This window comes from Berghia stephanieae, chromosome 3 (genome assembly GCF_034508935.2).
Source record: "Berghia stephanieae isolate SIO BIC M18660-M18661 chromosome 3, UCSD_Bste_1.3, whole genome shotgun sequence".
Taxonomy (NCBI): Eukaryota; Metazoa; Mollusca; class Gastropoda; order Nudibranchia; family Aeolidiidae; genus Berghia; species Berghia stephanieae.
The window spans coordinates 23,506,338-23,523,246 of NC_088362.1; the positions used below are offsets into that span (position 1 = coordinate 23,506,338).

A 16,909-nucleotide genomic window follows, 5' to 3' on the forward strand; every position below is an offset into this window, starting at 1 on the left:
TTAAAAAATTTTAATGACATTTTTAGACGACACTGATGTGCACATACCTCTAATCTAGCTAATCAATACAGGCACATGTAAGTAAATATCAAGTTCAACAAAAAAAACCACTACAGAAAATGATTGGAAAGCACTAACAATTTAACTCAAACAACCCCTCTTTCCAAAAAAAACAAAAAAAATAAAAAAATAAAATCGTATTGAAAATGGAATGGTGACAAATTTGTCTTGGCCCCTTAATTTTCACAAATAAAGAATTCCTGCCTAAATATGCACCTAATCTTCTTCAATTTGTTCTTTGGCTACCAAATAACGGACGACTATGAATAGAAGTGGCAATTGCATTTAGTTATGGTTAGTACTACTGATGGACAAAGATAGAAGTGTGAGACAAGGCTATTAACTCATAGCAAAAGGTGTTAGAAATGTTAAAATTAAGATTAAGGGGTGAAAAAATAAACCAAAAACAAACAAAAAACGTTTGTATCAAGCACATCTATAGGATTTCTGGTTAGGCAAAATCAGGATAAAGAAATTTGATTAAAGTTAATATTGGGTCAAAAGCCACTTCCATTCATTGTCACCTAAATTCACCCATCATGCACCACCATTGATTAACCAAAAAAAAAAAATACAATAAAGTACCTAAATCACATCATGTCTTTTATCTTCTGCATTCAATTATACGAAGGAGTAGTGATTATCAACAGCCCGATTTGATTGATGCTGCTGATCCCGAGTCTGCTCTCTCACCACATTCTCAATAGATGCTGTTGTGGCACGGACAGAGCCACTGATAACCACCACTTCCTGATGAGCCAGCAAGCCGTGACGACCACCGGAATTATGAGGGGCTGCTCCACCTCGTCCTCTAGGAGAACCGTGAAGGGAGGGAGTTCGTGGTCGATCGAGGGCAACTATGAAATCAGTGAGAGTGACATCTGAGGATCCGCCTGACTCGAGAGGTATTGGGTGCGTGCCAAAGTGTTCCAACATGTCGAATATGGTGTCAAACCACAAATGCTGAACTCTACATCTTCCTTCATTATTGATAGTCATTCGTAAATGCTGGGGGAGTAAAAGGAAATAAAACAAGTGGTTATAATAATAAGATATAATCAAAATAATAATGAAATACAATGAAAACAATTATGAAAACAACCACGATATTAATAATAATAATAATAATGAGAACAAACAGAACAACAACAAAAATCACCAGTTAGTTTATATTTTGAAGAGATACTTCAGATTAAAGCTAACATATTCAAAATCTGTTGTATTTAGTATAGAAAAGTAATTGGCCTATTGAGGAGTAAAAACCCATTAAATATTAATGAAATAGGGCATTTTGACTTAAGGAAACAAAAAAAGGAAGAAAATGAGAAGGCATAGGAGCAAGAGGCAGTCGAGGAATAGGAGAAGAAAAAGATTTTTTTTTTTTTTTTTTTTTTTTTTTTTTTTGTTTGTTGCTTTAGGTCTCTTCCAACACAATTGAGGTTATATGAGAGACCGCTGAAACAAAAAAACAAGCAATCTAACAAAAATAGTACAAATGTCAATCAAAATCATAACCTAAAGATATCATAAGCTAAATTATAAATAACCAAGAACAAACAGGCAGAGGATTTACAGGAAAAAAAATATCCCCTGTCAAAAATACAATCACAAACCAAAGAAGCAGGATAGGCTAGTAAAGAGAAGAAGAAACGACATCACTATCGGATCGTACACCCATGCGAACATCATAGGTATATGATTCAAGGGTGATGCTCCCATCCAACCACCCGCAGAAGAAAAAGAAGATGATGATGAAGACGAAGAAAAAGAAGAAGAAGAAGAAGAAGAAGAAGAAGAAGAAGAAGAAGAAGAAGAAGAAAAAGAAGAAGAAGAAGAAGAAGAAGAAGAAGAAGAAGAAGAAGAAGAAGAAAAGAAGAAGAAGAAGAAGAAGAAGAAGAAGAAGACGAAGACGAAGAAGAAGAAGAAGAAGAAGAAGAAGAAGAAGAAGAAGAAGAAGAAGAAGAAGAAGAAGAAGAAGAAGAACAACAACAACAACAACAACAACAACAACGACATTAATAAGAAATAAAAAAATTACCTTTGCTCTTCCTTGAAAGTTAAAAGTAAGGACATATTCACCAGCCCTCGTCTCACTCTTGCGTACAAGGAACACACCGTGACCTGAGGGACCTTGCTGAAGAACTAATTGGGCTGCCTCAGCCCTTGACATAGTACCATGAAACCAGGGATATTCTTTGAGCATATTTTCTACACCACCTTCCACATCATGGACATCTGATACACCTGATTCTGGGGGTTAAAAATGAAGAGTACTAAAAGCTACACAACAACGACAATAATAATAATAATAATAATAATAATAATAATAATAATAATAATAATAATAATAATAATAATAATAATAATAATAATAAACAGCTTCCCGGAGTACAAAGTTTTCTATCATTTTTGTCTCACTAAACAAACATGTTGCCTATATGAAATACGATAAAACCAGACATTCTTCCTTACCTAAACCACTTTCTGTCCTTGGTGACATTCGTAAATCTCCAGTGCTCAGATTTGACATACTGGGAGGTGTGTTTGCTGTATTTTCTACATGTATCATACTCCATGGACGAGGCGGTGATGTCCTAACAGTTGCCACTGGAGACGATGTATGATCTGCACTTTGACCCAGACTTCCTTGAGAAGAGCTCCGATGATGGGAGCCTAACTGAGATGAGTCTTTTTAAAAAATGAACAATATATCATTAATGATGGTAGGCGGCATGAAAATTTTGGGAGATAAGAATCACCTCCCCCCTCTTTCTCTCTCTCTCTCTTGTATAACAGGATCTATTGGGCAGAAGGTCAAGCCTGCAATCACCCATATGAATGTAAAGAAATCATAAACCATAAGTCTTATGTAACAGTGACAGATTAAGGCCATATCAGCGCTAGTAAAAATGAAGAAAATGGGAAAGTTAAAAGTTCTAGAATTACAGTTAAAGCACCCAAGAAAAGGTAAGACAAAGGTGAATTTGTTCATATAGGAAACAGATGTAGATTCCAAGAGCACACTATCAAAGTACTTAGTTTGAGATCATCTAAAAGTCTCATCCAGACACAAGCACAGGTCCCAACTAAGCGGGGTACACTCAAATGTTTACAAATCATATGTAAACAAAACAATACAGTGCATAACAGAGAGATGATCTACAAGACAAAAAATAACATCTCCCAAAACTCTAACTATACATTTGACTGTTTCCCTCTCAGCTAGGGTGTCCGGCCATGGCCTGGACAAAACCAAGTAATCTCATTCCAAGACAAAGACAGAAAGCATGTTTAAAAACAGATATAGGGGGATAGAAGACACAGTAAGTGCCTCTACAGGAGGTAAGGAACCCCACCCAGAGTGAACGTGAACAATTTTTGTCCTGAAGTTGTTTCATTGGGTAGGGCACTTTATGTACAATACCCCACTCAACTCAGATGTGAATGAGTACCTGGTTATAGGCAATGACAGACATTTCAAGAGTGTTAGTATAAAAACTAGAACAGGTGACTGCTATTGTGTGAAATGGAAATATGTTTCCATCTGGCTTGCTAAAGGAAATAAATAAGTAAAACAATGTGAAACACTTTGAGCATCGTAAATCTGTGAAAATGCCTTATATAAATGTTCATATTTATATTTATAATAATCAGATGGTCTGAGGTTCAATCCCAGAGCTGCCAACCCCAGCTGATGAGAATGTGTACAATGGGACCTCAAAATGGGGGAGATCTCATAAAAATGGGTACAATCCTGAAATCGACGGAAAGTAACCATTGTGAAAGTAAGAGGAAGGATATTTACATAAAGTCACACAACAATAAAAAATCTGCCACCCACCAAGATAATGACTCTGAACAAAGAAACTAGGCCTAAAAGTAAAAGCTTGAAACGGACTTCCGGGCTAACGATGAATATTAGATTTCATGACAATGAATTGGTATCGAGTACAAATTTGAACGATCCAGCAAGTTTATGCTAACAGCGATACGAGCATCCGGGCGATTACAACTAACGAAAACCGAAGTACGGAGTGTACACTAAAAATGGGTACAATCTTGGGGGAAATGCGTACAAGCGTACAATCACTGAAAAGGTGTACAATTCCTTATTTTTTGCGGTAGGTTGGCAGTTCTGCAATCCCCAGTGGAGGTAGGCTGATTTTTTGGGATGGTTTCTTTCTTCTATTTTTCTTTCTTGCTTTGTCTGGCACCTTTCATACGCACCTGTTCAGATCTTTATCTTTTTTATAGACTGCATGTGTGAGTCAAAGCCCACCAGTAATAGTAACATTAATCACAGCAAACACACATACGTGTACACGTGGTGGCTTACTTATATGGTGCTTGCCATTTCAGTTATAAGACTGAGAACAAGATGAAAAAGAGCATCTTTTACACAAATGGTGAAGGTTGGAAACAAAATCGACTGACTCCCCCCCCCCCCCCCCCCCCCCCCCCCCCCCTCCCCCCCTCTCTCTCTCTCTCTCTCTCTCTCTCTCTCTCTCTCTCTCTCTCTCTCTCTCTCCCTCTCTCTCTTTTACATGCAGTTGGACATTAAAAAAGTGGCATAGGGAAACTGAATAATAAATAGAAAAAAATATTAGTTTCACCTTTTCTTTCAATGGATCCTGATGGAGCTGTAGGTAATCTTGGTCTCCTGATAAGCAAAATGCATAAAATTAGGTTGATTTAAAAAAATGTTAAAACAAGGAAGGAACATTTAAAAGCCTAAGACATATTTAAATACCTGTGCATAATAAATTGATTTAACAAAAACCACAAAAAACACCCCCTCCCCTGAAAAAACAACACACATATGCTGGTTAACTCATCAATTGAAAGTTAGAATGGAGCTGTCTTGCATTTTGGTCTCTATGAATAGTCAATCGGTGAGACAATGAATGGGGCAATCAAAATTAGCAATATGAATAACATCATTGCCAACACCCCCATCCTTCCCACTTCATTATCATTATTATCATCACTACCTGTTTGACTGAGATAGACCACCATCACCACCACCCTACCACTATTACTAGTAGGACTACAACCACTTCTACTACCACAACTACTACGACTACTACTACTACTACCATCACCACCACCATTACTCACATTTTCTCATTTTTGTTAGTAAATTGACAGTCTGGGTCGGGGATAAAAACTGGTTATCAATGATCTGATATATAAATATTATTCATATTGCCAATTCTTTTTGTTCTCATTCATTGTCTCTCCGATTGTCTGTTCGTATGAACCCCTTGTATTACGATGTCTAAGAATAAAATATGCATAAAAAAGAAATTGATACATAAAAATAACGTTTCCACTGGTTTACTTTAGTGGCAAAATTTATATCAAGTACTTCAAGTATCCAAAGTTTTTGTCAATACTTGTTTTAGAAATAGAGGGTATGGAGAAGTGCCAGGCAGATGAAAACAGAGAAGAAAAATATCCCAGTGTCAGAGCCAAATTGGGATTCGACTGGCTTGGCACCTTCTGCCTGGCTGAGAGAGAGAACCTTGAGTGGTCGCACTAGCCATCCAGCCATTGTTACTTGTCTTTAACTTTTTACATATATATTCAAGTTGGAATCATTTTAAATATCATATAAACTATAAACTTATATACTTACATGGCAGCCATTCCTTCAGCTGTAGCAGCACAATGATTTTGTTGGATGCAATTCTTGATTGCCGCCAACCAAGCTCTCAATTCATGAGGATCTGTTGCTTCCACTACATACTCAATTGTTCCTTCCCCCTGCAACAGATTTCAAGTATTTCTCAAATGTGGAAAAGAAAAACGAAATTAAAGTAACAGTCAACACTTCATCTTATATTTTAAAATCCAAAATACAAGACAAAACACTTCTAAACAAAAGATATAACACATAACCCCCTTTTCCCACTCCAAGACCTTCGACTGACAAATCATAACAAATAAACAAATTTTTTAATCTGTCAATGCAACCATTTTCTCAAAAAGTTTGCACACTAGTACTAGTACCAAAAAAAAACCAAACACACACACAAAAAACAAGGCTTTTTTCTACTTCTACAATTAAGCAGTGTATTATAGTATTAGAGTAATTCTGGTTTCTGTACCATAGATAGTTTGCTGTTCTTTGAATGGGACACTAGTCAAAAGGAACGTAATTCCTGCCAGATCTAACAGACCTAGCTAGTAATAACGATGAGGCGGACAGAAATACACACCTCATCCCCCCCCCCCCTTACCATCATCCCCCTTCTTACTCTGGAGATTGGAAACTTATTTGTGTGAATCAAGTGCTCTTCTCTCAGGGACCCTATTTATCAATAGAACAATTGGGATTAAGCACGCCTTTACTTAATGTTGTCCTTGAAAAAACAAACAAAAAAACATTGATCAAAAACAAAATCTTTTAAAAATGCACAATAATTAAATAAACTGAAAATTAATAGAACAATTCAAGAAACCTCTACAGAAGACGTTACAGTATTTGCACAATTGCACAAGATTATACTTCATTTTCCCAGGAAACATTGCTCGGAATCAGTCAACAATAATATAGTTGTCACAAAGTGCGCACGTAAACCGTATGCTTATGTAGCGCAGTTTGCAACCTTGTTTATGTGTGCTATATTCAAGCTACGACATCGATCAATAACCAAACACAATACGTTGATAAAGGTTTTGAAGCTAAATGAAGATATATTTTATTACAATATAACAAAGATATTATGAGATATAAAGATGAAATGATAGATGTAATAAGTATGAAATCAAATGGATGGATGACAAATTGATGGAGATGGTGTGATGATGAATATGATATGAAAGCGATATGAAAATATATAATTAAATCAATTAATTATCAATACTTTACCAAACCGCTACCACATCAGACAATCTCACAGATAGGTTGCAACCATCACAGTCATACAGGCAACTAATAATTAACTAACTAACTATACACAATCCAGACGTGTAGAAGAAAGCCAAAAGAGTGTCCTTGATATTCAACAAAAACTGTAAGGTTGTTCTAATATTGTTAATTTGTCTCTTCTTGAAATTGTTCTGATTTCACAGTATTCATAAACAGATCAATTGTTTCTCAATGTTCTGATATTAAAATAAGCAAATGGTTCTTCACAGGTAACTTATAAAACAGGCAAATGTTCAGTTTCTATTAGGGTCAAGCTATGAGTGTATAGCCTAAAGTTGGCTTGTTAAAGCCCAGCCTCCAACGGCTCATTCACAGAGCCGAACAGATTATTGAAATCACAAATTAAGTCTACACAAGACTTTAATCAAACTCTACACAAGAGTTATAACACAACTTGATTCAGCTCAAACTTTGAGCACCACAAAGTCTACACAAGACTTAAATCACACTCTACACAAGAGTTAACACAAAACGTGTTTCAGCTCGAACTTTGAGCACTACAAAGTCTACACAAGACTTTAATCCAACTCTACACAAGAGTTAAAACAAATGAGCCTAAAAGACTCCGCTGTGGTTATCGCTTAGAGACTATGAGCCTAAAAGACTCCGCTGTCTGGTCTCTTTTGAGACAATGAGCCTAAAAGACTCCGCTGAGTGGTCTGAAGAAACTGCTCAAAACTCTGGCATTTATAGGCAAAAATCAAGCAAACGAAGCAAAATTCTACCCACACAACCGGATGTTAGTCATATCCGTAAACATCTGAAATTCCTTAAAACTCCCCCAGATTCCATAATCATGGACAACAACAACCCATCCTGATACCGGACATCCTCATATCAAGGATAAATAAATTCGTCAGCCCCATAGTTACGAGATATCAATCAAGCCATACCATAACAAAGTCACTCCCGTAGAATACAGGGATCCTACTTTGCTTATAAGTTTACGGAGAAAACAAGATTGATGCCTTTCTCACAATAACACCCACACTACGTAGTTTAATTGAAACTTCCGGGCCATAGGTGCATGATCTGATACGACCTGTATCAACAAAAGAAGGGTTGTTCCAGAGGGATTACAATAACAACAACAACTAATACTACGACGACGTACATCCTGTCGTAAACTGACGCCTACACGGAAGCGTTTCGTTACATATCTCCCCCCTAAGACTAAATTTGGTACAACATTTAGTTAGATCATCGAAATGCCTCAAGATCACATCGATCTCGATAAATAATCTGGACCATGATTATCCTTCCCTTTTACGGAACGTAGGACAAATCGGTATTGATTAAGCAAGAGAGACCACCTCATCAGTCTCCCATTCTCTGATTTCGCCCTGTTCAGATACAGAAGTGGGGCATGATCAGTTTCAATTATAAATTCTTTACCAATGAAATACACATTTAGTGTTTTCACAGCCCAAACTACGGCCAGACATTCCTTCTCAACAACAGAGTACCTCTGCTCCCGCGGTAACAATTTCCTGCTTAAATAGGTAACTGGATATTTGACTCCATCATGCTCCTGAGATAGCACAGCACCTAATCCTGTGTCGCTGGCGTCCGTAGATAAAATAAACGGCTTATCATAATCTGGAAGGCGCAACACGGGATCCGATGTAAGCATATTTTTCAGCGTTTGGAAGGCTCTCTTCTGTGGTTCGTCCCAAATCACTCTGTTGGGCATGCCTTTCTTTGTCGCGTCTGTCAGGGGAGCTGCCACTGCTGAGAAGTTTGGCACATAACGTCGGTAGAATGATGCCAGCCCAAGAAAACTTCTCATTTGTTTCTTGTTCGAGGGTAAGTTTGCCTCTTGGATCGATTTGACCTTGTCCATGGTTGGCCTTAAATTCCCTCCACCAATAGAATGGCCTAAAAACTCCACCTCCGGGAAACCAAGCAGGCACTTTGACGGTTTCGCCGTCAAGCCGCAATCACGCAACCTTTGAAGAACTGTCCTTAACGTTTTTAAATGTTCATCCCATGTTGCAGTGTGAATGAGAATATCGTCGATGTAGTTTTTCACGTTGGGAAGTCCACCAACGACTTTTCTCATCATCCGCGAGAACGCGGAGGGCGCCCCTTGAAGTCCGAAGGGCATTACAGTAAACTGCATCAGTCCTAACTCTGTTGCAAATGCCGTTTTCTCCTTGGTCCCGTCTGACAATGGAATTTGCCAGAATCCACGGGATAAATCAATCTTTGAGACAAAGTGACATGATGTCCCAATTTCTTGAAACAGATCATCAAGTCTAGGCATTGGTTCCGCATCGAACACCGTAATGTTGTTAAGGGATCTGAAGTCCACACAATAACGAATGGTTCCGTCCTTCTTCTTGACAACGACAGATGGCGAACAATACGGACTATCCGATGGCTCGATTATCCCGGCGCGAAGCATGGCCTTCACTTCTTCTTTTAATGTGGTTTTTAATGCTTGAGGCACGGGATATGGTTTCTTTCTGACTGGACAATCCGACGTCAAACGGATGTCGTAGATGTAATTATTCGTGCGTCCTGGCACATCGGTCAATACGTCATCAAAATCCTGGAGCATGCCCTGCAATTGACCTATCTGCTGAGGACTCATTCCTTCATGCAGGATGACATCGTCTTTGGTCTCAGTCTGTTTCAGAGCAGGCAATTCCATCCGAGGAAGAACCTTTTCTCCATCACCATCGTTATCTTCGATAACCGCTGCCACGGCACATTGAAGAACACCGACTTCATTCTCCTTCTCCACGTCTCTCACGTAGTACCTTTTCAGCAAATTGACGTGGTATGTCCTTCTGGTGTTGTCTATATTAATGACGTAATTATTCGGACCCGTGACATCTTTCACTTCAAAAGGACCCTGCCACTTCAATTCCAGTTTGTTATGTTTCGTGGGCAGTAAGAGCAATACTTTATCTCCCTTTTCAAATGACCTTACTTTGGCCTTTTTGTCAAAATGTGCCTTGTAACGCGAGGATGAATACTGCAGGTTATCGTGTGCTGCCTTCACAGTATTCTCTATCTTTTCCCTTAAATCGACTACGTATTGATACGTCGTTTTCACATCCGGGTCTTCTATGTCTTCGGTCCATAGTTCCCGTAATATTTTCATCGGTCCTCTCACAGGCCTTCCAAATAAGAGCTCAAACGGAGAGAAACCAAGAGATTCCTGAGGAGCCTCCCTGTATGAAAATAATGCAGCATTGATGTATCTGTCCCAGTCTGAGGGTCGCTCTGCAGCCAACCTCTTGAGCATTCCTTTTAAAGTTCCATTAAATCTCTCTACAAGCCCATTGGCTTGTGGGTGATAAGGACTAGTAGTGATTTGTTTTACGGAGAGCAGTCTGCATACTTCCTTCATCAGGTCTGATGTGAATTGCGTCCCCCTGTCGCTTAGCATCTCCTTAGGTATTCCCGTGCGGCTAAAGATGTCAACCAATCCTTCTGCTACTCTTTCTGTTTCCATACTCTTCAGAGCAATGGCCTCTGGATACCTCGTACAGTAATCCACCACAGTGAGTATATATCGGTTTCCTCTATCTGATGCCGGCATGATGGGGCCAATTAGATCCACTGCTACCCGACTGAAGGGTTCATCGATGAGCGGAACTTTAGTAAGAGGGACCTTAGGGGTGATTCCTCTCGGAGCTGACCTTTGACACTGGTCGCAAGACTGACAAAATCTCATGACATCCTCCCAAATATTTGGCCAGTAAAAATTACTCAGTATTCGATCTGTCGTTTTCTTTGCCGCGAGATGTCCAGAGAGTACACTTTCATGGGCCAACCGCATGACTGAATTACGCAGGCATTTTGGTACGACAACTTGCTTTACCAAATCCCCGTGCTCAACCCTTGGAGATTGAAAATAGCGGATCAGCAAACCTCTGTCATAGGCATACCAACTGGTATTACTCTTGCCTGTGTTTCTTACCTCTCCTCTGGTAGCAGCATCCCTCGCAGCTTTTAGTGTGATGTCATGCTTTTGTTTCTCCTTTAGTTCGTCGACGCTTACACCTGTCTCTATAGATGGAGCTGTGACCAAGTCTTTGATCTTGCGTTCACGTTGCCCTCGTGTTTGTACGGCGCTCAGTTCATCTCCATGACCCAATTCCTGCTCGTCAGTAATTGTTTTTACATGCATTCCTGGGCATTTGGCCCCTTCAATATTCCCAAGTATAACGTCATGCAATGGGGATTCTAACTCGACGACTGACAATCTCCCGGTAAAATAGGGGCATTCCAAATAAGCTTCACCGTGTGGTGCGGAAATAGCCTCTCCGTTAGCCAAGTAGATCAGGACCTTTTTATTCCAGTCATCCTTACTCTTGTTTATCAGTCCTTTTCTGACGATGACACAACTACTGCCGCTATCACGTAACACATTCACCTTTTTCCCATTCAACCATCCGACGGCCACCGGCATTACAGGTGCGACTGGCACATGTCCTGAGCACGCTGCAGAAATCATTGGCATCTCACATCCGCACTTTAATTCCACCTTGTCATGTCTCAAACATTTCTGTGGTTCATGATCTTCTGTGATCGCGGAGACTTGTTCTATACCGGTAGGTGCCTTCCTGTCTTCGTGCCTCTTCTTCTCACGGCAATCTTTTATTAAGTGTCCTTTTCGCCGACAGTAATAACAAAAGGGACTCTCGACCACAGCAGCAGCTTGCTTCTTTTGTCGACAATCTCGTGCCATATGTCCTGGCCGTTTACAGTTGTGGCAAACCATTTGGCTAGCGAAGCGGGTAGTGTCCTTCATTACGTTGTTTCGACTACTTTCATTGACGTTCTTTGATTTTTCTTGAGCCACTCCACTTTTGGAAAATGTTCCTGCGACACCGTGCGCTTCAATGTACTTTTCTCCTAAATCTATTACTTCCCTTGCTGTCTTCGGTTGTCTTTCTTTTATGAAAATCGTCAAATCCCGACCGCAGACACTGACAAGCTGTTCCTTCAATATCATATCCAGAATGTCAGCAACTGAGTCCTTCCTTTTCCCCGACAACTCAATCCATTTTTCCATATAACTCTCCAATCTAGTCGCAAACTGGCTAAAACGCTCCCCTTGTTCCGGTCTACTCTTCCTAAATTTTTCATTGAATCCATCATCCGTTAGATTATAACGTCTCAATAAAGCCGCTTTTACTACCCCATAATCGATGGCATCTTCATCACTCAGTCGAGTGTAGACGTCCAGTGCTTTCCCTTTGAGAAGTGCAGACAACTGGATTGCCCAATCCCTGCATTCCCAGCCGTTGACTTTAGCGTATCTCTCGAAACGGAGCAGATAGCTGTCCATATGATCCTTGTTTTCGTCAAAACATGGAAGTCGAGGACTCTTAACAGTAGGAGCATGAGTAAATGATCGAATGTCACTTGTCATACTGTCGTTGTTGGAGGAAGCCTGACACTCCGACTTTAACCTAAGCAGTTCAAGCTCTTTCTCCATCAGAGCTTCTTGTCTTTGAGCTCGTGCTCTGCTTATCTCCTCCTCTTCTTTGGCACGTTCTCTCTCCTTCTCTTTTCTCTCTTCATCTTCTTGTAACTGGGCTGTCACCCAAGCACGGAGATCTTCACCCCTTAACTCCAATTTTTCTCCAAGTTTAATTAATCTTTCCACATCCATCTCTAGGACAATTAATCAAACCAATTCAAATTCAAATAAACAAACTTCAATATGTTTATCAACACTGTTGCCGTAATTGTTACTTTCACGTAGAATAAAGTGGTACTACAAGTAACCTTATAACGATACGCGTCAATATAAATCCCTACACGGAATCAAAACAGGCAACTAATACCGATCCCTACATGGAACCCAACATTGATCTATATAGACTCAGATAATACATAGAATCAAACTACTGATTTATTACAGGTCCTCACACGGAACCAACCAAATCTTCACCCAGATTCAATTACAGAATCAACAAAATATCTTCACCCAGATTCTTACACAGAATCAATACCTTGACTTACTATATGTGCATAGAAAGTCAGAACAAATGATTTAATACAGATCCTCACACGGGACCAACACAATATTCTCCCAGATTCCTACACGGAATCAAATTACCCCAACAACCACCTTCGTTCCTTACAAAAGGGAGAGGGGGGACAATGGAGGCTTTACAGCGCGAGTACCGCTTTCGCGCTAAGTCAGTGATCCGTATCACTATGACAGATGACTGACAACGTATAACCGAACAAGTGAAAATTACCAGAATAACTTGCATTACACCTTGCGTATAATGACAGTCTTATAACCATTAAATGGATACCAATTTGCTTTAAGCTCAAAGATAGTATCTATCTCAAGTTTGAAACAACTCCCTAACCTGTCTCAACAATTGTTTGGTCGCGATGTCTCTTGAATGCACAACAATAAGAATCCCACTTCTGACACCAAATTATGTCACAAAGTGCGCACGTAAACCGTATGCTTATGTAGCGCAGTTTGCAACCTTGTTTATGTGTGCTATATTCAAGCTACGACATCGATCAATAACCAAACACAATACGTTGATAAAGGTTTTGAAGCTAAATGAAGATATATTTTATTACAATATAACAAAGAATTATGAGATATAAAGATGAAATGATAGATGTAATAAGTATGAAATCAAATGGATGGATGACAAATTGATGGAGATGGTGTGATGATGAATATGATATGAAAGCGATATGAAAATATATAATTAAATCAATTAATTATCAATACTTTACCAAACCGCTACCACATCAGACAATCTCACAGATAGGTTGCAACCATCACAGTCATACAGGCAACTAATAATTAACTAACTAACTATACACAATCCAGACGTGTAGAAGAAAGCCAAAAGAGTGTCCTTGATATTCAACAAAAACTGTAAGGTTGTTCTAATATTGTTAATTTGTCTCTTCTTGAAATTGTTCTGATTTCACAGTATTCATAAACAGATCAATTGTTTCTCAATGTTCTGATATTAAAATAAGCAAATGGTTCTTCACAGGTAACTTATAAAACAGGCAAATGTTCAGTTTCTATTAGGGTCAAGCTATGAGTGTATAGCCTAAAGTTGGCTTGTTAAAGCCCAGCCTCCAACGGCTCATTCACAGAGCCGAACAGATTATTGAAATCACAAATTAAGTCTACACAAGACTTTAATCAAACTCTACACAAGAGTTATAACACAACTTGATTCAGCTCAAACTTTGAGCACCACAAAGTCTACACAAGACTTAAATCACACTCTACACAAGAGTTAACACAAAACGTGTTTCAGCTCGAACTTTGAGCACTACAAAGTCTACACAAGACTTTAATCCAACTCTACACAAGAGTTAAAACAAATGAGCCTAAAAGACTCCGCTGTGGTTATCGCTTAGAGACTATGAGCCTAAAAGACTCCGCTGTCTGGTCTCTTTTGAGACAATGAGCCTAAAAGACTCCGCTGAGTGGTCTGAAGAAACTGCTCAAAACTCTGGCATTTATAGGCAAAAATCAAGCAAACGAAGCAAAATTCTACCCACACAACCGGATGTTAGTCATATCCGTAAACATCTGAAATTCCTTAAAACTCCCCCAGATTCCATAATCATGGACAACAACAACCCATCCTGATACCGGACATCCTCATATCAAGGATAAATAAATTCGTCAGCCCCATAGTTACGAGATATCAATCAAGCCATACCATAACAAAGTCACTCCCGTAGAATACAGGGATCCTACTTTGCTTATAAGTTTACGGAGAAAACAAGATTGATGCCTTTCTCACAATAACACCCACACTACGTAGTTTAATTGAAACTTCCGGGCCATAGGTGCATGATCTGATACGACCTGTATCAACAAAAGAAGGGTTGTTCCAGAGGGATTACAATAACAACAACAACTAATACTACGACGACGTACATCCTGTCGTAAACTGACGCCTACACGGAAGCGTTTCGTTACAATAGTTTAAAAGACTTTGTATTTGATATTCTAAATTGTATGAAATTAAATAAGGACTATGATTATGAAAATCTAAAAACTTGTAAACTTTCATTTTGCACTTTATACTGCACATCAAACAAAATCTGGTCTTCATACCTTGATGACAAATGTATTTTCCCTATCTGGCATCTCTAATGCTGTTGTTTCCCTTACTTCCGTTATCAAAAAGCAAAATAAACCAGTCCTAGGTTTCAAAGCCTGAAAAATAGGAATATTTAAAATCATGGTGAAATCTGTATAGATAAAATTAATTGCTGTTGCATCCATAATATAATAAGCCTATGAGTAACAGGAGATGAGTGATGTCCCTCAGACTGAATTCAGACCTAGACATGTCAGCTCCTATCTTCTGTAATTATTGTTTCTAATGGAACATAACGAGGAATCAGACTATGAACGGTGTAAGTGTGAGAGGTGATTCTGATGGGAATGTGGTTAGTCTTTGTTGGTCACAAGAGTGGCAGGGGTTAAGCTTTAATATATATAAAAACTATATCAAAATTTTTTACCACACATAGCCCTTTGCACGGATAAAGTTGGACGTCCTCGATATGTAATGTCTGATCATCTCTAAAGGAAATATAGTTCCATTCTTCAACCAAAAACACAGATCTTCAATGGTCTCTGTGTTTCCGTCTCTTAACACACGAGTCCAATCCCATCATGTCGGTGCTAAATTGATAAAAAGTCGGCAGACGTGGAAAAAAAATCTTCTAAAAAGTCACAAAAGATTATTGCTGCCCAGTAATGCCCCCTATTATGATGAGTGTGTTGTTTAATTGTAAGTTTTCAAGCCTCTTTGGGTCTGTTGGCACGAAACAATGCAAGGGATATCAACCTGGTCCTAGCAGCTATTCTTGGTCAACTGATCTAGTTTTGTGATGTCGATTCAAAGAATGGAACATATTTAGAGAGATGATCAAATGTTACATCTGTTCAATAAGAAACAGAATACATTTCGCTATAGACAAGCCAGGGGTGCCATACCCATTATTTAACTCTCTGACAATTCCATCGAATAAATTTGAGGAGTTCTTTTCAATTTGAAATTACTTACTTACTTACTTATCCGAAGCAGCGATCAGCTTTTGGTCTTGTGCCATGACGTAGAATTAGAAATTAAAAAGATATTTTTCAGCAAACATTTAAGCCCAAATCTAATTGTCATACAGCTCTCTTCTTAGTGATATTCAATGGTTAGATATGATGTAAGGTTAAAGCACAAAAATCAAATACCCGGAGGCGAAATGGCCGAGTTGTTAAGGCATTGAACTACGACTTGGAAGGTTAAAGCCCCGCTTCAGGCATTTTAGTTTTTTTCCTTGGGCAAGATTATTAACCCCCAATTTGCTCACTTGGACAACATGAATGATTCCTGTTGACATCAGATATATCTTGTATGATGAATTAGCTATATTCCTTCGTGGGAGGCCTAGGCGACACTATCTTATGTCCTGGCGGAAGGGCATAATTTAATCAAATACCACCTATCAACATTAAATAAAAACATTGAATTTGCAGTTTGTGTCACTTCTTGGACTTGGAAATAAAAAAGAAAAAAGGATGGAATTGTCCTTTTCCCCAATGGTGAGTGCTGAAAAAGATAATTTTTATTGGAAATGGAAAAAGCGGAACATTAATAACACCTATAAAATTAGTTTGCTTTGATTTAGAACAAGATGGGTAGCAGTTATACTAGTCTTTTTTAGTGCCCCTGTGATCAAAGAATTGGAAATAAGATATTGAGTCAAAAAGTAAATTTCATATATTTATCAATATCAACATTAATAATATTAATTCGAAAAACTATGGATGGATTGTTTAGATCAGTTTTTCGAGTAAAATAATTAAAAATACTTTGAGGGAGACCTTCCACACATTCCCCGAGTAGCTTCACTTTATATTGTCATTTTAACTTTGGA

General features: G+C 38.7%; 2 protein-coding genes across 4 annotated transcripts in view; both read right to left on the minus strand.

The window, feature by feature from the left end:
• Window positions 1–16,909, minus strand: part of LOC144967383 (SH2B adapter protein 1-like) — a 30,074-nt gene that overhangs the window by 11,238 nt on the left and 1,927 nt on the right. For 2 of the 3 annotated variants that reach the window (XM_078904508.1, XM_078904510.1), the window contains exons 2-7: window positions 15,084–15,185; window positions 5,699–5,826; window positions 4,674–4,720; window positions 2,533–2,748; window positions 2,099–2,310; window positions 754–1,068 (exon numbers count right to left, since the gene is read on the minus strand). In XM_078904508.1, coding sequence (XP_078760634.1) covers window positions 754–1,068; window positions 2,099–2,310; window positions 2,533–2,748; window positions 4,674–4,720; window positions 5,699–5,826; window positions 15,084–15,185 — 1,020 coding nt within the window. Of the gene's footprint in view, window positions 1–645; window positions 1,069–2,098; window positions 2,311–2,532; window positions 2,749–4,673; window positions 4,721–5,698; window positions 5,827–15,083; window positions 15,186–16,909 lie in introns of all 3 variants that reach the window. The other variant, XM_078904509.1, reaches the window with a different exon arrangement.
• Window positions 8,082–12,767, minus strand: LOC144967382 (uncharacterized). Its single transcript, XM_078904507.1, has one exon. It carries the CDS (start codon window positions 12,627–12,629, stop codon window positions 8,214–8,216), a length of 4,416 nt encoding a protein of 1,471 aa, XP_078760633.1. The 5' UTR covers window positions 12,630–12,767; the 3' UTR covers window positions 8,082–8,213.

Coding starts and splice junctions, on each gene's coding strand:
- LOC144967382 (XM_078904507.1), bottom strand. CDS start 12,629: ATGGATGTGGAAAGATTAATTAAACTTGGAGAAAAATTGGAGTTAAGG.